The sequence below is a fragment of the Nematolebias whitei genome, chromosome 1 (assembly GCF_014905685.2).
Source record: "Nematolebias whitei isolate Nwh7 chromosome 1, NemWhi1, whole genome shotgun sequence".
NCBI classification, from domain to species: domain Eukaryota; kingdom Metazoa; phylum Chordata; class Actinopteri; order Cyprinodontiformes; family Rivulidae; genus Nematolebias; species Nematolebias whitei.
Window position 1 is genome coordinate 50,625,740 of NC_056498.1, and position 24,645 is coordinate 50,650,384.

General features: G+C 38.9%; 1 protein-coding gene across 1 annotated transcript in view; it reads left to right on the forward strand.

Annotated features, from left to right (window-relative positions):
- Positions 1-24,645, forward strand: part of macrod2 (mono-ADP ribosylhydrolase 2) — a 612,591-nt gene that overhangs the window by 419,758 nt on the left and 168,188 nt on the right. The window contains exon 6 of the mRNA XM_037678263.1: positions 1,083-1,204. Within this exon, the coding sequence (XP_037534191.1) occupies positions 1,083-1,204 (122 nt within the window). The remainder of the gene's footprint in view (positions 1-1,082; positions 1,205-24,645) is intronic.

Sequence of the window (24,645 nt, forward strand, 5' to 3'; positions counted from 1 at the left end):
TGGCAAACACCTTGATTTGTGTTGAGTCCTCTAGTTACTGTGATTTCCAATCTATAGAGTGCATCCGAGCAAAGCCGTGCACACTAAATTTAAAATAAAACACAATTTTGAATATAAATAAGCCTCGTTGGTGTATAAGCCGCGGGTGTCTACATTATAATATCAGAAACGATACGCAGTTCCTGATAAAATGTGCAGCTTTTGTTGTTAAACAAGGCTCAACCACCAGACGACGTTTCATAGCTGCGGTGGCTAAAGCGTGTGGGGGAAAAGTAGCTGCTTATACACCGGAAATTACGGTAATCAGTCGTAGATGTATATTCAGTGATGATCAGTTTTTGAGACTTTCGTTTAAATCACTCCAGTGGTTCTGGAGATATTTTGCTAACACAGCACACAAACAAACATGTGAGATCTCATGTAGTTTGTTTAATTCACAGAGACCAGCTAGGTTCTATAAATGTGTATTTACCTTGTTGTTAAAACCTGTTGGGCCGTGTAAATGTTTGGGTTCAGCACCTCCTTTCTTGCTGATAAAAAAAACAACACATAGTATATTATTGTTGACCTGCCCTGCCTTAACAGTCAGAAGGCCAGAGCAAGCAGGTGGAATAAAGATTGTTTTTGTCAAGTTAATGCTTCGATCGTCTTATTTTTCTGTCATCACTTCTTTGATTCATGTGAGTTGTTGTGTGAGGAGACCAGTGACTGACAGGTGAAGACGTGACTTAATGAAGGAGAGGAGAGTGCACGGAGAGGGATGAATATCTGAGTAGATGCCATAACAGAAACTTCTAATTGATTTCCTATCCCAGCCTCTATTTCATTTACTGAATTAATGCATACTTTTCAGACAGTGAGTCTCTCACATCCTCATGATGAGTCATTATCTCATTGTGAGGACAAACTTTATTATACAACAATGATTTTGCAGATTTTAAAAGCTCAGCCGCTCAGCTAAACGATGCACATTTGAATATTTTACTGCATTGTTCGTCACTAGAAATGGTTCCAGCTATTTACCCCCACATTATGTAGGCTGTGATTTAATGAAGCGTTCTGCGCCTCTCTTCTTCCAACAGATGTGATCCACACCGTGGGCCCGGTGGCCAGAGGTCATGTAGGTCCTACAGTGAAGAACGATCTTACCTCCTGCTACCAAAACTCACTGAGTCTGATGAAGGAGCACGAGCTGAAATCTGTGGTGAGTCTTTCACCACATTAAGAGACCGCGTGTCTGAATTCTGAACAGTTTGAACGTGGTACTGAGAAAGTTTTATGCACAGAAAAGCAGCGTTTGAATAGTTTAGAAATTTGGAAGCGCCAGCATCAGAAGGATTTAGTATGTTTTATTTTAGATACAGTTCTGAAAAGCCTTAATCGTCTCTGTGCAAACAAAGGCAACAGAAAACACAACAGAACGGTAATGCATTGTCAAATGGAAACCTTTCATGTCGACTACTTTGGCAGGGTATTTGGCATACGTTCAAATAAATCATAAGCCTTTGTATAAACCAATCTTTATAGTGACGTTGAATGGCAACGATGCGTTTCTTTTTCAATGGGAAACAACTGTTAAGATAGAAAGGCGTGCCCTTTACCAAAAATGTCAAATGCCCTACATAGCTTTGGTAATTTTAACAAATACTTAATTAAAATTGTTCATTTATATTGTATTTATCTTTATTAAACATGTAAATATAAATTCCTTTTTATAACATTTTAAAACACAAGATTCATTGAAAGCCTCTCGGTCATACGAGGCTCTGGATGAGACATTGACCCGCTGAATATAAATTAATCAGTTTAACGCCAAGTATTCAGAAATCCCTTATTGCGTGTCAACCTACGGCCCTGCAGCCTCATCAGAGGCCAATCAGTCCAAGTACTTACCTACAGAGAGACATGGATAACTGAGTTTCATCAAAGATGATTGTGACGAACCCCTGCTCAGCTGATGACTTATTGTGAGAGCAACAGACTCCTCGAGAGAGAACCCTCTCGGCAGCAATTAAATGAACTGTGGAGCCAAATGTCTGAAGTGGTCCTGGTATTTAGAAGCTATGTCAAAATCAGGAGCTTGTCTACTGATCATGAAACTTCCCTGACGTCAGTTACAGCTCCGAGAGCGTGACGAGCAACAATCATTAAAAAATAAACAACGTGGTGCGTTACCCGGTTATGTGCTTGGATTCACAGGCAAGGGCAACGCCTACTCCGAGGTCATGTCTACATGCATTTTCTGAACATGCATAGATATTTTTTTGGTTTATGGAAACATCAATTTAGGAACCCCCTAAATTATATATTTTATAACTGTGTTCCAAAAAGAAAACTTTTTTTTAAAATTTTTTATGTCACTATTGACACTTTATGGAAAACCTACTGTAGATATCAGTTGCTCAACTAGAGCAAAACTGTAGCTACTGAATTACTGTACTTTCTGGTCTATAAGCTGCTACTTTTTTCACACACTTTGAACCCTGCGGCTTATTATTATTATTATTTATTTTTTTTATTTTAGTTTTTTGACGGGCTAACAAGCTTCCTGCCGCCAAAAAAAATGTTTAGCCTTGTCACACCCGAGCGCTCACATAACTGCCCAGTACACGCCTCTCTTGTGGGATGGATACTCGTGACTCAATGAGAGTATCTGTATAAATAAAGGTAAAACAAAATTGACCAATGAAATTACCAAACAGGTCTCACAGTTGAAATAATGAAATTGGGAGAGGAGGAGACCCCCTGGGGGGATTCCCCTGCATGGGCAGAGTATGTGAGTCTCACATGTTCACAGAGCAACTTTTGCTCTGCAGAGCAGGAAGACATCTTGTGCAGGAAGAAGTTATCAATCCATGACTTCCTGGTAGACTAATATATTGCTTTGTTTTTTTATTTTAAACCAGCTATGTTACCGGCACTGTTCAGAAAAATGAGGACCTGTGGGGTTCACTCTGTCCGTGTGTGTTGAACAGTAAAATAAAACCTATAAAACATTATCTGCTGGGTGATTCTTGATCTACAAGAGCTGTACCTCTCTCACAGTAGCTGTGCTGCCACTCAGGTTACAACATGAACCCCCGTGGCTTATTCTCAAGCACAGCTTCTGTATGTACAATTTATTTTCCTAAATTTAGTGTGTGTGACTTATTGTCTGGAAATTACAGTACTTCAAAGAACTGGCCAGGCTGATGGTGCCATGTTTACGAGTATAAGGACTGTTTTGAAAAAGCAGTGTTCTCATGTGGACAGGGCCTAAATACAGGGCTTTTTTATTATATTAACCCTAAACCAGGTTATTTGCTTTTATTCCTTATCTTGTTTCTAGCACCTTGAAAGTGTCCCATTGCTTTAATTGTCCAACAGTCTGTTTATTTTACTGCGTATTTTTATTTTTAGTCTGGATTTTTGTCTAATGTATTTATACAGCTACTTTCTGCTGAGCTGTGAAAACAGTGAAGGCGTGTTATTAGACTGGTCTTGTATGATGAGCCCATTCATTAAGCCATCTTAGACACAGTTATGATTGCTTTTTGTTGCTGCAAGGATAGTTGAAGTTTTGCCAAAACGTGCCGCGCTATCCAGAAGACATTTAGAAGAGGTTTCAAGAGTCCTTGGTAAATCTTACTTGCAGGCCCTCCTTGCAGAGCACAGTAAGACAAATCTTTGTTCAGCTGATCAGCACAATTTGACTAATCCAAAAGGGTCTCGGTTTGAGCTTTGCTGTGTGATAGAAAGAAGCAGTACCCCTGAAGTCAGGCGCACCGCCAACTTTGTCTTCAAAGTGGGCAGAAAAGTCGGGGCTGCAACGGGGAATCATTTATGTCTGCCTCCCTAATGGGGATTGAAGGGATTAAAAGAGAAATAAGAGTTGAAACAAAGCCAAACACAAAGTAAACTCAAGCATGAAAGATAAAAAAAAAAGAAGTGTTTGGAAGTTAATCCCTGATTCCTGGAGCTCAAAGCCACCCTTCAGGCAACAAAACATTATAGCTGCCGATATCAGAATCTTTTTTCTTTATGTCGCATATCAAAAGAGTTTACAGACTGAATTCTTTGAATGAATTTTTTTATTTTATTTTTTTATTTGTTTAAAACTTTGGCTGCATGCTTGTTAGAGTGAGCTTTTATTTTTATCCCCAGAGGTCAGAAGTTGGAGAGAATGACTCTTTTCTGTCTCGTGATATTGAACCGATTTCTTATGGGACTGAAGTGGAGAATTTAATTTTAGACAACCTCGGGCATTTCCTGCTGGAGGTTTGCGGTTATTTAAGAGTGTTTAGACTTTTTTTTTTTTTTTTTTGAGAGTCAGTAGGATAGATTTACAAAGTATTTTAAAGGGTCAAGCTGAACATCAGTTAATTAAATATTACAACCTTTGCTGTGTAGAAACTTGTTTAATGACAGCTTGTTATGGCAGCATTCAGTTTCAAAGGTCTTGACAATATTACCTTTATTTATTTATTGAAAACTTTGTCCAGTATTTTTTTAAGAGCAATTTTAGAGCAATAGAGCAACATTGTCATTCACACATTTTTTTAAATTTTGCCATGGTTACTGTTATCTAATATGTAGGTAAAGCATTCTGAAATAAATCTCCATATACTTGCAGTTTTCAATAACATTGTGTATAGTGATATTTTCTGTGTTTAACCAAAACAGCTACAACTCTACAATTTCTCAACATATATATGACGTTCATAGTTGTCTCTCGTCACAGAGCGAAAAGGGAGAATTGGAAATATCCTCAATTTTTCTGTCCATTTGTGTTAAGAGCACGATAACTTGGAAATAAAGAGGTATAGACTTTCATTTTGATGTGTGGTTACATCTAGCTGTAAGAAAGGTTCCTTTTGAAAATGGGGTTGCCACTTAAAATGTAAAGTAAAGTAACATAAAGTGCTATGCGTTGTCATGTATGTTCCCATATAATGGCAAAATTAGTTTCTGCATTAAACCCATAACACCTGAGATACACCCAAGTGGAGCAGTGGGCGTCTATGTAGGCGCCTGAGGAGCAATTAGGGATTGGGTGTCTTGTTCAGGGACACCACAACATGTGAGTATGGTGGGGAGTTGATCCTGTGACTTTCTGGTCCCAAGTCGACTGGCCTACCGCTGCACCACAGTGGCCCCCTTATATACCATATATATGTTAATTGGCCACCCTGGTTTTGACTAAACGATGCTTTCTGTTTTTAAATTGCTTAAAAGTATAGGTTCTTCAAATGAATAGGGCGGCTGTTGTCGTGGCTGAAAATTAATCTATGGTAGGCAAGGCTACCATTGGCCACCCTCTGGCTCCACCACTGCACCTGGTGGTGTACAAAATTGCTCCCTTCACTCACCAGGATCCGTCACACTGTGCCACTTCGAACAAAACAAACAAAAAAACTGTTCTACACAGTGTAACTTTTATCCATTTGAATATATAAACCCACAAAAATCACAGTTTACTTGCATTCCCTGTTCAGTTCCAGTCCAGATGATAATCTTGAAAACTACAAACATTCACTATTCAAATATAACTATCCTGTATGTTGTCCTATAATCCAGTTAGTCCTAAGCCTGTCTCCACCGTGAGTAACATAATTTCTCATTCACGAACTTCAGCAACGATAAGGAACTTTACTAAAGAGGCCTGCATCTTGTTTTAGGATTTGGTTCCTGTACATGTCACTTTAACATTAACTTCATGGCACCAGTTAAAAACAAAAATAACAAAATCTTATTTAGATCAAATATCTAAATGATTCCACAGATTGGAGCATATTTAAGACTTAGCTTTTCGTGGTGGAAAGTATATCACCCGCTGCAGTTCATATCATAGTTTTAGAGTAATGACTGAGTTATTGGTCAGAATTTATTGTGTTATAGAATATAGAATAACTCAGTTAATACCACAAGAATATATTAACTCAATATTTTTAAATTGCCTAAATTGATAGCCATTGATAGTTGTGGTCATCTTGAGTTGGCTTCACTCCAAATTAGTCAGCTGGACATCCTCAAAGTTTTATTAAAATATGTCTTATGGTTTATGAGATATTTTACTAACACATGGTTGATGGTTGATTCAATATGTTTGATGACAAGGTTTTAAATAAAAATAATTTACAGTCTGTTAGCACTTAGAATACATGTTCTGGATAAGTTTCAGCTAATGCCACATTATAATTTAGGTCAATATCAATAAAATTGACAGAGTTTTGGGCTTTTTAAGGTTTACTTTTGACTACCATCTTGAATAAAGTTAGCTCAGTACAGTTAATTAGTTCTAGATTTAGATCCAATGATTACTGTATGCAAGTTTTAATAAAATGTGTCCAATACCTCATAAATAATTTACTTTTAAATAGTTTAGTTTAGACAAACACAGACATAAACATCCACCTTTGAGAGCCTTGACGTCCTTTTCAGAGACACCATAAAGTCATTGGTTCAGGTATGTTGACGACACCTGGGTTAAAATTAAATCTCAGAAAGTCCAACATTTCAATCACATGAACTCTGTGGATAAATATATCAAGTTCACACAAGAAGATGTAAAAAATGGCAGGTTGGCTTTCTTGGACTGTGAGGTGTCAGTCTCTGATAGAGGACATTTGCAAACTGAGGTACCGCAAACCCACCCACACAGACCAGTATTTGCAGTTTGACTCCCATCACCTTTGGAACACAAGTTAGGAGTCACCAGGACTCTGTACCACAGAGCAGACAGCGTCCCCACTAGCTCAGGAGCCAGGCAGAAGGAGAAATCCTACACAAGACAGGCTCTAGAGCAATGTGGATATCCTAACTGGGCCTTCCTAAAAGCAGAGAAGAAACCCAAACAGGACTCCAGTCAGCCATCAGGTGAAAAGGAGGAACCCAGACCCAGACCAGTGGTCATTCCATATGTTGAGGGAGTATCAGAGAAATAAAGACGTTTATTTTCTAAACATAACGTCCCAGTGGCTTTTAAACCCCAAAATACATTACGGCAAAGACTGGTTCATCCCAAAGATCCAGTCCCCCGGCAAAAACAGAGTAATGTTGTGTATGCTGTTCAGTGTCAGGAGGGCTGTGATCAGTCTTACATCGGGGAAACTAAACAGCCACTGGCCAAAAGGATGGCCCAGCACAGAAGATCAACATCATCAGGCCAGGACTCTGCGGTCTACACTCATCTCCAGGCCAGCGGTCACTCTTTAAGGGATGTAGATGTTCACATCCTGGATAGACAGGACCAATGGTTTGAGAGAGGAGTAAAGGAGGCCATCTTTGTGAAAATAAATCATCCATCATTAAACAGGGGTGGAGGCCTCCGGGTCCAACTGTCCCCCTCTTACAATGCTGTTATTGCTAGTATCACTCAACCCTCTGTGAATAGTAAACAGCCATCAGTGTGCTAATGATCCATTGTTTGGCTGATGGTCCTTCTTGACCATGTGAGCAGCTGATTTTGGTTGTCAGCAGCAAACTGGTTGATCCACTCTGAGAAGGTGCTATTTATAAGACTGAGCTGAATACAGCTCCTCAGACTGAGGAAGTCTTTCGGATGAGAGACGAAACGTTTCTACATTTTCTTTTTTTTTTTTTTTTTTACATCCAGAGGACCAGATTAAACTTTTTTTAGATCCAACTTTTTGTCTCAGTTGCATGTGATTAAACAAATAAGCTTAGTGATAACTGGATGAGCTTTTGAGTTTTGTTTTCCCAAACATCATCACGCCTACATCCATGCTTGTCTTTCACGTCAAAACTTCCAGAGATTCAACATCATTGTAGATAACTCTGCTCGTTTCTTCTCCACCTACTGCTTTCTTCATCATTAGGAGAGTTTTTACAGCTGACAGAGCAGCAGTCAGTCACAGCTCCCTGGTCGCAGGCTGACCACAGCCCACAGTTAGGGTTACCGGCTGGACTCTGCAACATTACCCAGGGGAAACCACGGGAGCTGTGCTGGTTCAGAGTATAGCTTCAGATTTGGGCTTTTGAGCAGCATGTTGTGAAACAGCCCCCTCCTCTGCTCGATGCTTGTTACACTACAGCATGCTGATTACCTTAGTTTCTGACTTGAGTAAAGATCCAGCAGAAATACGGTGAGAAACATGGATTTTTATCAGATGCAAATGTGCAAATTGAGATAAGAACACTTCTTTGCCAGTCAATAAGTCTGAAGAGGCTTTAGCAACCTGTCAATATTTGCTCTGGCAGACCTATTTACTAGGCCTAATCATGGTTGCCTGAATAAATATAGCATGCTGTTATTATGGTCTGTTTGGAAACTGCTAAAATTGTTGGAGGACTTCACTTCTCAGTGCTAGGATGCTAATTCATGAATTTCTAGATGATAGCAAGCAGAGAAAAGAATTTTCCGTCTTGCCTGATGTTTCATGTGCTATTTTCAATCACTAACAAAGAAAAGGTTAATTTAGGTGTTTATTCTTGGCTAAAACACAGATCCTTTACATGCAGCATTTTAACAACATGATCCTGAGCATGTGTTTACTGTATATATGTACATTCAGACCCTTGGGGACCCTCTCTCCAAAAAGTCATAGAGCCATGCAGGACTTGAATCCAATGGGACATTTAATATGGATCTGCTGCTTTGGTTAGTCACGGAAGATCGCTCAGATTCTTCCCTGGAAGCAGGCCTGCATCTGTCACAACAACACAAAAAGAAACAGGATATGTGAATGGTACACCACCATCTGGTAATAATTCAGCTCTATACAATATTCTGCTTCAGAGATCATATTAAACACCTCCTTTAATGTAACCTTTAGAATATGTGAATGCACATTTCTCCCCAAAGCATCACAATTGTTTGATATCTAATTACTTTATTGAGACGCTCAATGCGTAAGATACAAGCAGCCGTTGACTTTTTCAACCTCTTTGACTTGGATGAGCTGTAGTTGGGTGTTTTTTTGGATGTATTTGTCATTAGGCTTTTTTCTGGCAGCAGGTTTGGGTTGGCAGCTGCCCCTGTGAAGCGTGACGGGGTCGCAGACTGTATTTAGTGGCCTCCTGTCTGACTCCCAGGCGGCCCTGGAAGTGTTTTGTAGTCATAACACACTGGCTTCGAAGAGATCCAGCAGGGAAGCCACAAATTGCCTGTTGGGGAAAAAAAAAAAGCTGAAAGCCAAGTGGGTTGCACATGAATGGTGTAGAATGATAGGATTAGCCACCCTTCTCTGTAGGCTGATTCCAAGGCTGCTAGGAGCGTTAGCTTTCATTCATTTTGCCCGACCGTGTTCCCAGAATGTCTTCCCAAAAACAATATCATAATGTGTCACAGATCAGCATGGGCATTCTGTTTGAAGATGATAGCTGATAGACACAACTAAATAATGTCTGACATGAAAGGGACAAACAAAAGCTGCATCAAAGGGATGAGGGAAGGTGCCCCCAAGGTGTCTTTGAAATAAGGATACTTTGGGCCTGTTGAATGCAACCTTGTCATAAATTGTCTTTCAGCTTTTTCCAAAGCTTTCCTTCTGCCTTCAAGAGCAATATGATGTAAATAAACTTCTACGGTAGCATCCCTTTTAACGTAGATCAGTGCTGGCATTAAAAAATGTTTCTTTTCTTTAGATTTGTTTTTCATATGAGCTCTGGAATTTTTTTGACTTGTATGTCTAAAAACAAGGACAGCACGGTGGCACAACTGGTAGAGCTGCTGCCTCTCAGCGAGCAGGTCCCTGGTTCCCAGTCCAGGGGCCTTTCTGGGTGGAGTTTGCATGTTCTCACCGTGCATGCGTGGGTTTTCTCCGGGTACTCCGGTTTCCTCCCACAGACCAAAAACATGCATGTTAGGCTGATTGGTAACTAAGTTGTCCCTAGGTGTGAGTGAGAGAGTGAATGGTCGTTTGTCTCGTTTGTCTCTATGTGGCCCTGTGATGGACTTACAACCCATCCAGGGTGTACCCCGCCCCTCGCACAGTGATTGCTGGACATGGGCACCAGCGACCCCCAGTGACCCGAAATGTAAGAAGCGGGTAAAGATAATGAATGGATGGATGTCTAAAAACAATCATATTAATCGTCATACTTTGTTCTCTGTTTCCATTTGCTGTGTCGACTCTGATTAATTTACACTTCATTTATGTATCCACAAACAGTTCTTGAACACACTTTCCTCCACTTGGCAAAGTGTTATCCAGGTGTTCAAGCAGCTCCAAGTCTTATTATGTAATGACCGGTAGAAGCAGGGGAATTTGATTGTGCACATACTTGGGTTGTTAGCACAGCAAACTAATCTGTGTCTTTGACTGGGATAGGAAATTGAGAGACTTACTGCTGATATGCTTGCACAATGTTGCAGACTTTTGTTTTATTATAACGCAGTAATTAGTTTGTTGGCATATTTGTTAATTTGACCTTTATTTATACAGGTAAATCCCATTGAGCCTCAAGGACTCATTTACAAGAGAGACCTGATTTCAACAAAGAATGATGATGTATTGAATATGTAATGAATATGTATTCTGGTCAGGGATATTTATCTACTCCCAATATTTAGTTAATTTATTTTGGCTGTTTGTGCTCAATTTCTACAAGTTTTATTTCTGCAGTGTGATTTTCACGGGGGTCACTGGTGCCCATGTCCAGCAATCGCTACGAGAGGCTGGGGACACCCTGGACAGGTCGCAAGTCTATTACAGGGTCACATAGAGACAAACGAGACAAACGACAACTCACTCGCTCACTCTCACCTGGAAACAATTCAGAGTTACCAATCAACCTAACATTCATCCATTCATTCAACTTTTATTTATACTGGTTAGTCTCAGTGAGTCACGAGGACTCATTTTCAACAGACCTGTTTTAGACAAAACCACAGATAAGGTGTACACAACAATAAACAACCATAAAATGCATATAAAATAAAAAGCAAATATAGGTAGTGATATAAAACAAAATAATCAAGCTATATTATGAAATAAGGTAAGATACTAAAAACAGGAACATGCCTGCGTTGATTTTTGCATTGAACTTAACAATCGTTTAAAATCCCTTAGATCAGTTGACAGCTTCAGATCTTTTTGCAAGGTGTTCCAGGAAACAGGAGCAGAGTGAGAGAAGGCCCTTTTGCAGAGTTCAGTCCGCACTGAGGGGACGCTGCAGGTAATGATGTCCTGAGAGTGCACGCTGTAACTGCACTGACAACATGACATGTTGGAGGAGATATATGAAGGCAACAGACCAACAGATGTTTTAAAAAATGAAAATGTACCAGTGTGGGTCTGTGAAGTTAACGATGACCAGTTTACCAGTGAATACAGGGTTTCAGTGATGGGTACAGAAGTTACAGCCAGTTATGAATCTTAGCACACCATGATTGACAGCATCCAACATCTGCAAGGAGCTGGCAGCAGCATTCATGTGAATAATGTCACCATAGTCAATGGCCAGATGGAAAGTAGCAGCTACAAGTTGTTTCCTTACATACTGTACATGTTTTTGGTCTGTGGGAGGACACCGGAGTTCCCGGAGAAAACCCACGCATGCACAGAGAGAACATGCAAACTCCACCCAGAAAGGCCCCCTGGCTGGGATTTGATCCAGCGACCTTCTCACCAAGAGGCAACAGCTCTATAATCTGTGATGAAGGGTGTAGACATCACTTTAAACTGTTTTTCTTTCTTTCGCGGGGGAGTGGGTTGTAGCAGTTATTATGTCAGTAAAGCACTCTGGAAATGCACATTTAGAAAATAAACTAGGCGTGCTACTGCTAAGTGCAGATGCACAGAGAATAAAGGAAGAAAACAAAAGACAAGTGAGGATTAGATCATTCCATCAGTTTTGCCAGTTTTATGGTAAATACTTCAGATAATTAACACCCACTGCCCATCTTTAATTATTAGAATCAAATGTTATATAAAAGCCTATTCAGCCTTTGTATTGTTTTTAGATATACAACAAAATGTGATTCAATTCAATTCAATTCAAAAATACTTTATTAATCCCAGAGGGAAATTAAATGTTGTAGCTCATTTTCCTTGTTTCATAAAAGAGTTGTTCTAGATGTTGATGGTTGTGGGCGGGAAGGATCTCTTGTGATGGTCCGTCTTATAGCAGATCTGAAAAAACTGGCCACAGATGTTGATCCGCTTACTTGCACTTGGTTGGCCTCCTGGGCTTCAGGATCACCTGAATGTTGGGCAGAAATCCTCCCAGGGCAATGGCCACTCCTCCCAGCAGCTTGTTGAGCTCCTCATCGCTGCGGACAGCCAACTGTAGGTGCTGATGGACGATCCTGTCCTTCCACTGTCATGAGCCGTGTTTCCTGCTAGTTCCAGGATCTCAGTGGTCAGGCACTCGAGCACAGCTGGCAGGTAGATGAAAATGCGTCCACAGAACATCCTTTTCAACTCATTTGAAATTTAGGGCTGTAGTTGAGATATTACTTGAGCTTTTGAGGTGTTAATCAGCTGCTGTTGGTTGTAGAAACTGCCTTGTTGCCATGGTTACGCATCATAACAAATGTCCAAAACTAAAAAAGTTTCAGTAAAAATCCTTCCAGCTGCACAGCATCCGATACCAGAGGAAACAATCATCCAAAAAATGTGATTTACATCCAGAAAAAGAGGAATTAAAGTTTCCAAAAGCAAAATCTCAAAATGAAAGTAACAGAGCGGCTCCAACATGCAGCCACCTTGAGCGGCGCAATTCTAGAACCAATTCTACAATCTAGAATTCTAGATTGTATTTATTGTGAAATATTATAAACTCAAATTCAAATATTTCTCTTTCTTCTCAAGAAAAAAAAATCAGAAAATGTTTAAACTGGAACAAAACTGGGAGAATATTGGCGTAAATTAAGGAAATTGTGTAATAATAAATACAAAACAAAGTAACGGTATTATGTTTACAAACAGCATTACTAATTATCAGTCTCTAAAAAAACTAAAAGTGGGACACAGTTTCCAACTCTGGACACATTTTATGACCAGTTTCAAGAATAACTTTTTTGCCATGTAACTTTGGCACCGAGATGGTGATTTTATCAACTATTATCCATAATATTGTTAAAAATGTACAAGAAAAAAAAATCTCTGTTCTCTTGACAAAGGCTGAAAATAAACACTGATGGCCATATATCTGCTTCTCATGCAGCGGTTCATTAAAACCGGAGGAAACATAATGGAGGACACAGTTGCTGTAAAAAGTTTACACACTGTCATCCCTCATCCAGGTACAGAGTGATTATAAGCCAGCCCTCTGTCACCACACCACTGTTTGTAGCCTGCCTCTGTACATCTGCATGCATCGACAAAGGTTAATTAGACTGATGCTTTCTAAAGGTCACACAGCCATTTAAATTAGTCATTTCTGTTTGTCTGATCCAAATCATTGGCAACACTGGGCCAATTAGGTCCAATTATGCTCATGGTGGTTGTGGTGGTCTGCCACCAAGTCTGAATTAATGACCATTGGAACCCCAATTACCTCAGCGACCTAAATCAGAAAGAGGCAACCGCAGCAGGATGAGAACCTTCAGGTTTAAGTAAAGGGAGCAGCCCTACTACATCATGTTCCCTAACTTCCCCTTCATTTCAAGAAACCTGCAGAGGTTCATGTACGGTGGAACGTCTGGATATGCAAAATATGACATTTTTGTAGCTCTTGAGTAGGGTAATCACTGTTGATGGGGCCTGATAAGGTAATCTCGAGTGTGAATGGATGTGAGCATGCTACTGTCTTGATTAGGAAGCCCACAGCAATCATCAAAAAGACCAAAGTCTACCTCCTAGAAAGGCTACTCCACCTGGATATTCAATGAGGGAGAGAGCAGCAGCTCCCTTTTATGTTAATATACACTGACAATAATAAAGGCTCTTCAAATAAGTTAAGTACTAAAGCATAGTCAAAAAATATGAGACTCACGCAGCACTCAAGCTAGTTTCACCCCGTCTTTTCCTCTGTCGCTGTACCTGGCTGTGAAGAGCCTCCTGCATATCTATGAGGCTCACATGCTGCTGCGGTACCATCTGAGAATAGACACGACAGCTCGCACCCAGCTGAGGGACTGTCATAGGAAGTTGTTGATTAAACAGATGTTATTCCTGCCAGACGCCAGCAGAAAAGAACTCCACAAAAAGCAGGCATTAATTGAACAGACCTGAAGAATGTGGGCAATGCAGAAAACAAAAGCCTTTTTTTCAGTCTATTTTTGCCTCTTCCTCACAGCAGGAATGAAAACGTGACACATTTTTACTGTTGGTTTCTCTTACAGATAACTTCAACAGCCAACAAGCTTTGGGATCCACCTGAGAGCAGAGTAGTTGGTGACAATTAATGCTAATTAGCAAAATGTTATTCAGCTAAAGTGCAGAGTTGGAATGAGTCGGTTTTAACAATGCAGGTTTTCAAAGTAAGTCCCAAGTCGTTTGCCTGAGGGGCTCCTTTTGAATCTTATTGTTTCTTGCAAGATAGAGACTTGAGAGTAGATGGTGGCTTCTTGTTAGCTTTGAAGTCTCAATAACTCAAGTAATGCATATACAAACTTCTACAAAATGATCAAGTCCTTCCTGAAAGCCAGTTTTATTTTTGTCTAGCAGGCTCCCACCAGTTTGTGTCTGAATCTGAAAGTTTTGATGTCATCTTTCTTCCTCCACCTAATAAAAGTGTCCCCTTTGATCAAAGGTACTGAGCACAGAGCGAAGATATTAAATGCATGCGTGTATATGCAGATGATGCTTCTCTTATTGTCTGACAGCTGCTCTTTAGTACAGTAAATCTCCCCAGTCCTCAGATAATGCAACAGGTTCATTTGTGGTGAATGAAGCAAATTAGTTCTCGTTTACATTCTTATAGTTCAGGGGTGCTCAATATGTCGATCACAACGGCATTATGAGTAGATATCATGGCATTACAAAAAAATAGATCTCAGCCTATCATCCATTTATGAAATTTGTCTCGATTGGCAGACAGGGCAGCCAGTCTGAGGCCCCGTTTACACAACGTGAAACGTTCGGTCGTTCATTTACAGACAACAGCCCTCGTTCTCTGAAACCGAGGATTTCTGAATCCAGGTCTCAGAGTGGAGATGTTCAGGAGAACCCCCCACGGAGGTGGAAAATACTCTGCAAGTGTGAAGTTGCACATGCGCACTCCAAGCGGCTGCAGTCCAAAGTTTGTCTGCACTAACAACAGTTATAATAAACAGCAGAGAGCAGAGTGTTTTTGTGCTGCTCACCCCTTTTTCAGCATGTAGCAGCAAAACTAATACAATTCAGGCTCCAAAGAGACGTTGGTGTATTCACCAGTTTGGAGTAACTGCCATGCAGACGCTGCATGTGCAATGAATGCACCTGAGCCCGACATCAGGGTTGCCAGATAAATATAAAATGTCTTATTTACCCCTCTTTTTCTGTGCACATGTTCAATAAATGCAACACACACCTCATATTAAATATATATTTATTCAACACATGTGACAGTTTAGGTCAAAATACTATCATTTTAAAGTGACAGTAGTTTATAGTGTCTTATCTGGCAACCCGAATGACATGGAAACTACAGCGTTTTTCGTGTAAACCAGCTCTTTTTTTGTTTATTACCCCTAATGAACATTGAATTTAATTTTATTTAAACTTTATTTAACCAATCAAATCTCAATGAGATCATAGATCTCTTTTGCAAGGGAGACCTGTGCCTGAAGGCAGGCTAACATGCATGTTTTTGATCTGTGGGAAGAAACCGGAGTACTCAGAGAAAACCCACACAAGCACGAGAAGAACATGCAAACTCCACACAGAAAGACCCCAGGTCCAACCGAGGATTGAACCCAGGACATTCTTGCTGTGAAGCAACAGTGCTAACCACTGAGCCGTCGTGCCGCCAGAACACTAACGTTTCCAGAGATTGTTCTCGTGTAAACGGGGTCTTTTAGTAGGTAGATCACACTTACTCGGTCATTTTAAATGTAGCTTGCATGCTGAAAAAGTGTGGGCACTCCTGTTATAGTTAATTATGATGCAGGATCAGTCCAGCGACTTTCCTCATGGTAACACCTCATGTTGCTTTGGATTGTTTGGTCCTCCTCGTAGTTGCATTGAGACATTACAGACCACTCATCTTTTATCAGAGGCCATTCTGCATAATTGTGCATTAGTGATGTATTTGCATGCAGTATTTAAAATTTATTTCCTACAGATGAGATTGTAATGATTATTGCCTCTATAACGATGAGAAATCTGTATCTGTTTCTTTCGGTGCACATTGATGATAAGATATACAGTAAGACAGGACCTGCATCAGAAAACGTGTTTTTCTTTATGTTATTATCTTTCTTTAGGTGAGACACCAAGGACAGTTCCTCGACATCTGTATTCTTTCTAAGTGGGAGATTTATTAACAATAATCATAATGGTTCCGTCAGAATCCCGGGGTCAATCCAGTATTGTGTGCCGGCCTCAGTACTCTCTTGTGTGGTATTTTCATTTATAGTTTTTCTAAAGCCAGGTGTTGCAGCCTTTAGCAACTTAACTAGGTCCATGCCCATGAAAGTGGAATTGCCTGCTCCATCACGGAATTCCATTTCAACAAGCTTGCACCCAATTATCCTTCTCTCATAGTCTCGCTTTTACAGAAGCGTTTGGTCCCAGTACAAGGTCTCACTATCATGGTTTTATCCCAGTGGGGAGCATTTTCTCTCACTATGCATATGTTTTCAAAAGAATAAACAAGATCGTATCACAGATTAAGATTTTTTTTTTTTTTTTTTTTTTTTACCAAAGTAGTGATTTGTATCTTCTACACTGAATAAGTTGCCAAAAAAATGTACTACAGTGAGAGGAGTCAAGGTGCACAAAAAGCAGAAAATACATCTGTTCTAGAGTTATGCAATATTTCTCATCATGTTTACTGTCAGATCTTTTTTTTAGTCTGAATCCACTCAGAAGAATTTTGGAGTAGTTGAGCTAAATACCTTAAATATATTTTGAAATGTGAGTCGGAGGCCGCAGCAAGCTTCTGACTGAGGGACACAAACTTTACTTCCTCGATTCATTTTTGCCGTACGAAGATCAAGTTATGAGCACTTTGCAAATAGTTTGTCTGTTGACCAAATTCATTTAGCAAGGGAGGTGCTTTTCCTGTGACCTTTAAGTAATTGACATGCTCTTACACCATCCATTTGATTTGTCATGCAGTGAAAAGCAATTTCACAACTAATGGCATCACAGCGTAGAAAAGACACTGACACCATGCATCGCAGACAGGAGAGGAAATATATTTGCTGAATTCAGGTTATTTTATTTATTCAATGCCAATTTTTACACTTCGACCTTCCTATTTGGTTGCGTGGCTGCGTCGCAAAGGTCACCATCAAAAATTGGGTTGCCACATCAAAATCCAAGATGGCTGCCACCATATATAGTTGTAAATCGGCCACCCCAATCGTTTGAGGAACCTGCTATTTTGTATATTGCTTTAAAGTATCGTTTCCCTCAGCGATGGGGGACATCAATGTACGACTTGTTAAAAATATATTTTTTACTATAAAAGTACAGGGAGTATCTACCACCTAATCTTATCCTGGTTGCCTCTTCTACAGGAGAAACGACATTTTTATTATTCTGGTGCATGCTCAACAATCCAGGTAGAAAAATCTAACAAAGTTAAGTCAGAGTTTGAGAATGTGTTAGTTATAAGACTGAGTTTACTGTAGCTCCAGAGACTGATGAAGTCTTCTGGATAAAAGACATTTCAACAAGAAGCATCTGTCTAGAGGACCAGACTTAATTTTGTTAGAGCCATCTTTATTAATTCATCGTATTTGTAGAAATTCAAACTTCCAGTAAATCAGCAGTCTGAAAAAAAAAACTGACATGGACTAGAAAAACTTTCAACTAGATGGAGCTTTTGTCATTCATTGAAGAAAAAGCTTAAATACTCCTTCCCTGGTTTTAACAGGAGTCCTGTTAGAAATTAGAAAATTCTAAACTCTGTTTAACTTTAATCGGAACTCTCACTGCAGCGACCACGAGGCAAACTCAAGGACCGGGGGACACGTATGGCCGTTGTTATAATCTTATCTGACCCCCATGAAGACGTTTTTAAAGAAAAACGTTTTTAAAGCTTCTCATTTAACTGTACGTAGTTTATTTAGTGCAAATTTCTCATGAAAGTAAATGTAGTTACAATTTTTCCACATTATTTTTGATTTTGATCCAGAAAATGCATTAAACGAACGATGAAACTCGTGTTGAGGGACGTTCGACCAAGAAAAGACGCCGGGCGTCTGTCTGGAGTTAATGTATTGACAGACACTGACCTTTGGTTTGAAATATTTTTTTAGGGTGCTTGAGTTTGACACCCGTGAAAATCGTATTGTTTTCTCTTTAGATGTTTTTGGACTATTTTGAGAATAAAGAATTACAACGGACCAGTTTAATAGTATCAAATGCTTGAACGTGTTTCTCTCCCTCACTCTGGGATGGGGTGTTCCTAGTTTTGGCAGTATTGCGCAGGTGCAAGAAGACGGTCGTAGAAACTTGCTTTATCTGAAAGTTAAGACTTATCCTGGTCCACGCTGACTCCAGAGCTCCTCACCGTACCAGTGGAGACCAAAGTGATGCCATGACACTAAATAACTTTACAGTTTGTACTCTAACGTGATCCAAAGACAAAAATAACATGTCTGAATCAAGATGACGAAATATCAATTATTCAGATTTTTATGTTTTAAACTTTTTTTTTTTTTGTTTAACTGATTAGCTCCTATAAGTTGTGCAGTTCAGATGTGAATAATTAGATTTCTACATAACAATATAAAATGTGGATATTTATTTTGTTTTACTCTCCATCTGTTTGGCAAAGTTTTTTTTTTTTTTGAAGACTGGTTGGATTTTCTTACATTTGAACAAGTTTTCAGTTAATATAGATCCATATTTAAATGACTGTTTGAATTTTAGCCTCTCGTCGTTTTTCTGTTAAAAACGAAACCTGCAGGCGGAGATGAAGGACTTTGTGTCTACTGTCTGCAGACATGTCAGTGTTTATGCTCTTCTGCATATTTTGCTAATCACAGTGTCATTACCCTGCACATATATCTGGTTTAGTGTCATTATTATCTCCCAAGGTCACAGCTAACGAGGGCTGATGTGTGTGTCTGGCCTGAGCTGATTGACTCACGGTGTTAAACTGGCTCCATTTAGTCCTACTCAGCAATTCAAGAGGCAAAGTAGCACCTTGCACAGGGTTATAGGAGAGAGTATTGTGGGTTGAAAAGTGCTGTTTCTGCTAGGCATTTCTCTAAAACTGGAAATGGCCACAGAGTGTCATTTTCAATATTATTTTTTATTATTAGAATTTGTTTTAGTTGTGTGCATGTGTGATTTTTGGACAAAAATTGCACATCTTCTGTCCAAAATGTTCTCACTTGTGAAAAAAATCATTTGAATGAAAATGGGTATAAACAAACCTGATTTTCCTGTTGGCTAATGGTTTAAGATGTGCCTTTATTAGTTGTGTTTTAATAGAACTAGGTCATTTATTTTATACTCATTAATAAAATATGAAAAGGTTTTCCTGATTTGTTTCTTTTTCTGTACATTTTTTGCAATCACACTACTTCTTCAACATTTTTTTTTTTTTTAGCCATATGACAAAACATTCAGGAGATCTGTGATTTCACTTTTGTTTTTTGTTTGTTTATTTATTTTACTTTTACATGCAAAATGTCCAACTTTATTCCCAAAAATGTAATTCAATTGCTTCAGAATCATTGTTGTAATGTATATGTGCTTCTGCTAACTTGCACAACTTTTATCTCTTTTGCTAATTTTAGTTATTGGTTAGCTTTTGCTACTTGTATGTAGCCTTTAGATTCTGTAGATTTTAACTAGTCCTTTTTTTTAATTGGATCTAGCCTTTGGCTAGTTTGAGCTTTTACTTGACCCTTTGGCACATTTAGCTTTTAGCTACTGTTTTGGTACTTTTAATATTTAGCTAGTGTTATTCTTCTAGACACCTTTAGCTACATTTAACTTTAAGCTACTGTTTTGTTACTTTTGACATTTAGGTAACATTTGCTTCTAAATTTTATATATATTTTCTTTATATTTTTTTTTAACCTAATTTCCATTCACGGATACTGGGGATCTGGTTTTGCTACTTTAGCTTTTAGCTAGTGCTCTGCCAATCTGCCAATTTTAACTTCAGCAATATTCGGCTGTCATTCAGCACTCAGCATTCACACTGTATTTTCACAGAAATTATTATTTCTATAGTTATAATTTCATGTCTGAGAGATAATCCGTTGTGATCTTTAATGTGCAGCCAGTTCCTGAGATACACCCCCACATTCTACATTCTTTCCCCTCCAAGTTAATTAAAATTATACGACTTGTTAGCATTAAATCATTATGAAGGGGGCCAAGTGAAGTAATCATTCCATGAAGTAATTTAGAAGATTAAGTATTTCTGTCATTGTCAACCAGTAACCTTAATATGATAAATGTCAGACTTGCCTTGAAATGAATGATTCTGAAACTGTCAGAACCAGAAAAGAGGTTTAAATTTAAATCTGCTACTGGAGTACCATATACCTACATCTTTTTATTTCACAAAAAGATTCATCCAGAGAGCCAAAATATGTGTTTGCTTATCATGCTACCGTATATCTTAAAAGACGTCCCTGCTAGAGTAAACGGAGCATTGAATCCCGTTTCATGGTGTGACTTTTTTTGCATGCAGCCTGGAATTCCAGATAACCTCCGGATCTCGCCTGTCCTGATATCTGATGTCACATCATTAAACCTTTAGATATGGTGACAAACATGCATGAAATTAGACCTCTTGCTTTTTGTCAGTGGGTCTTAGCCTTCCATGTAGGAGCATTGAACAAATGCACCCATAAACACCTTGTTGCTTACCTATATGGTGCTTTTTTTTTAGATTTGTGTCTGAAATGTAACCTAAAACAACTGTACATGTTAGCAGTGTGTTTTTACATAAACTGTTTTGTGTATTTATATGTGTGTGTATGTGTACCTGGTTATTGTTACCCTTTATAAATATTTTTGTTATAATCGCCTATCTTATTAGGACCAGTAGTCCTTATGACGTTGGAGAAAACCATTCTCACTTATGTTGTTTACCCAAAAGAACCACACTCAATGGCAGGAGAAGATTTTGAACTGGCATTTTACTTGCAAAGTCAGATTTTGAGGACAGATTACATGAATATACTTTATATGACATGTACATACATGAAGATCAGTCACAAGAATCTGTCCTGAGCTGCGTTATCAGCTCGTTTTTATACCCTTATCAGTTCATACGAGTTCACAGAGCTCAGGGGGTTTCCTTGAACCCATCTGCAGCCTTCTTACCCAGTCCTCTCCGTTAACCCAAACATATGGTTCATGGGCAGAGATAAGATAGTGTCTTGGGCGATGGTTTTGATTTTGTCTTTGGCTTCTTGTTCTCATCCATAGTAAAACAAACATCCATAACCTTTGACCAGAATTTCTCAGACAGAGGTCTATAGTCCTATGAAAACATGGGAAATAATTTTCTTTTGGTTAGGTTTAATGTTAAGGCATGACTTGCGTTTAAGGTAAGGGTTGAGTCACAGAAATGAAATGAAGTCAATACATTGTCCTATTTAAGATAGAAAGACAAACATGTGTGTGCATTCAGTCTTTTGTTGCCCAGTGGAGCACACCGTGGATAAAATAAACATTTTTTCCTTACGTATAGCCCATTGAATACAAAGTACACCGATCAACTGAGGTTTTGAGAAAGCAATTCATCTGATAATTTCCCCGACAGGAAGTTTTCCTTTTATCTGGACTCGGCACAGCAAAGTCATTAGGAAATCAAAAGAATGAGTGCACTTCTCTCATACACCCCCACCCCCAAGCTCGATGAGTCAGACAAAAGCCATTATTGGAAATAAGCATACACAACAGATTACTTTGCTTAATCAAAGCCATCGTAACTTCAGATAACTTCCATAAAGCTTATTAACTTTTCATCTGAGCACAAAATCTATCTGTGCAAAAATGTTTGACTTTTCCAGAATCAATCTGGTTGATAAGGAGATGCTGGAGTTTGGCATAAAGCTCTGCCAAAAATAAGGATGACGACTTGCATGATAGCTTTTTACTTAAGCAATATTATGATCCATACTTCATAATATTAGGCCAAGCCAAGATGTTGTGGTGCTTAAATCATTGTTAAGCAGGCATGTTATCACTATTTTCATTAAAAAAAAATGGAGCATTATTAGATTATGAACGTTAAATTACTGTGTTAGATTGTTTATTGTAGCAAGATACAAACCGCCCTTCCTTAAATTGACACTGTGCTTTTTTTTTGGGCTTCCAAAACATGTGATGTATTTGGTGCAGAGAAAATGGTTTTCCAGTTTTAGCAACTAATTAATTCTTTATCAATATTCATGATGAACCCTACATTTGGAAAACTGTAATTAGCTGTGTTATCCTCTGGCCATTTGCGAAAAGTTATCCATAAAGTTTGATTCATACCACAGACATAAATTTATTAGTGAACCAAATTGTACACAGTTGTATATTAACTGACATGGGAATCATTCTGGATGCTAACAGCATGTGACAGAACCAGTTTAAACCTGCACTTGGGAAGAAACGTTGAAGAGACTGGGTGGATGGTGCCATAAATTCATGAAAGCCACCTGGCGATTCCTTCAGTAACCCTCCGGTTTCCTCTCAGCCAGCTGCTCCCCATAATTCCAATCAATCTGCAGTGCATTGCTGCAATTCACCATGACCTTGAGTGGCAGGTCCCCCCACCCCCTTTTTTCATTGTGGTGCTTGTGAGTTTTAGTTACCCCTCATTCTTCCTCATTTCAAGATACACCTGTGCCCAGACAGACGCGGCGCCACTTTCCCAAACAGCTTAACAGAAACACTCTACCCTCACAAATTAATTAGCAGGCCCCGAATTTCTGTTTATTTCCGTTATTGCCATATTTTTAATACATATTTTATTAAAGATAACATGAAGGAAAGAGAAACAGAAATCGGTTACATGAGTGGTCATTTGATCGTTTCAGAGGTCATGGCAGCAGATGATAAATGGTTCAAATGTTTATACAGTTTATCTCTTGGAGCAGCCTGCAGGTACGTTTCAATTTAGTGCCTAAATTATTTCCAAGTGTTTTGTTTTCGGCTGGTGGTGGGGCGTCGAAGGAGGTTTGGGGATTTGTTGTTCTGCTTGGTTGACCAGAGTCGTGCGTTGTCTGGGCCAGGTCATGATGGCAGTGTGGCTGCTCTCTTGGCCCCAGTGTGACGGAGCTGTCTCCACATGAAGGTGACCCCCTCTCTGGATCCTCCACACTGCCCAGCTTGCCTGTCAGATGTTACAGGCGACATGGTCTATTAAACACCTTAATGATGACCACTGCTTAATGCACTAACACAGTGCATTCGTCCTTCCTCGTGTACGTGTACATATTTTCAATATTGCATGAATGGTTTTACATTTTCCAGCACAGTCCCTTGTGTACAAAGGAACATGAACCCCGCTAGAATTAAAGAGGGGATTTTGATTAGCCCCTCCTGCTGCCCTTGGGTCAAAATGACCTACAAGGGTTAATGAACTAAATGCATTTTGGGATGTAAAGGGACATACAATGAACTTTGCATGTATTACACTCAGTATAGCCAATATAACCACCTTTTTTTCTAATGTCTTTTTATCGACTTGTGCTTTATGTCTATATCCTGAACTGTGGTGTGAAAGTGACAATGTGACAATGGCAATAAGCCTTAGGTCTCCCACCATTATATATATTTTTTTCATCTTTTGATCCCCATTATCCTTTTACCTGCCATAAATACAAGCAGTTTTCTGTGTGACACTGAACATTTATTAAGTGCCACCTTGAGGCTGACAGGAAGACACCACAGCTGCGCTCAGGTGGCCGATGGGCTCTCTGTTTCTACACTTACAGATGAGTGAAGATGTGAAGAGAAATCGTAGATAAATTATCAGAATCATGTTTCACCTTGTCACTGATATGTGCATATACTCACATATAATGCAGTGTTGTATCGTGTAAATCTCAGATATTTATACCGCCAACAGAAACTTTTGTATAATGTACTTTACAGGGTTTTTTTTTTTAACTACACTACAAATAAAACACATTTTAATATGTCTAGTGTTTTATGCTGCAGTGATTATTTTGGCAAATTGAAAATGACAAATAGAAGGCCATGGATCTGTTTTTTAGACCCAGTTTAACATCGTATTTAATTATACATTATTGACAGGCACAAAAAGATATTGATAAACCAGACCTATAAAATGAGAAATGACGATGGAAACTGCTCAAGTTTAAATGTCATTGAATGAAAAAAAAATCATGCATGAAACGTGCACATTTGCATGTATTTTGTTTTGATATCTGTGAAATGGGGTTTGGAACAGTGTTATTAACGTTATCTTAAAAATAAATTTCTCCATGTAGCAGGATTATTCTTTAAAAAATAAAAATTTCATTATTTTAATTTTTTATTTTATTTTTTTTTTTTTTTTTTTGGTGTGGGGGGGTATTCTGGTTTATGTAATAGCCTAACAATAACAAGGTTTCATTACTTGTTTTCAATTTTGTCCCTAGTGCTCAGAAACAAACAAACAAAAATAAATAAA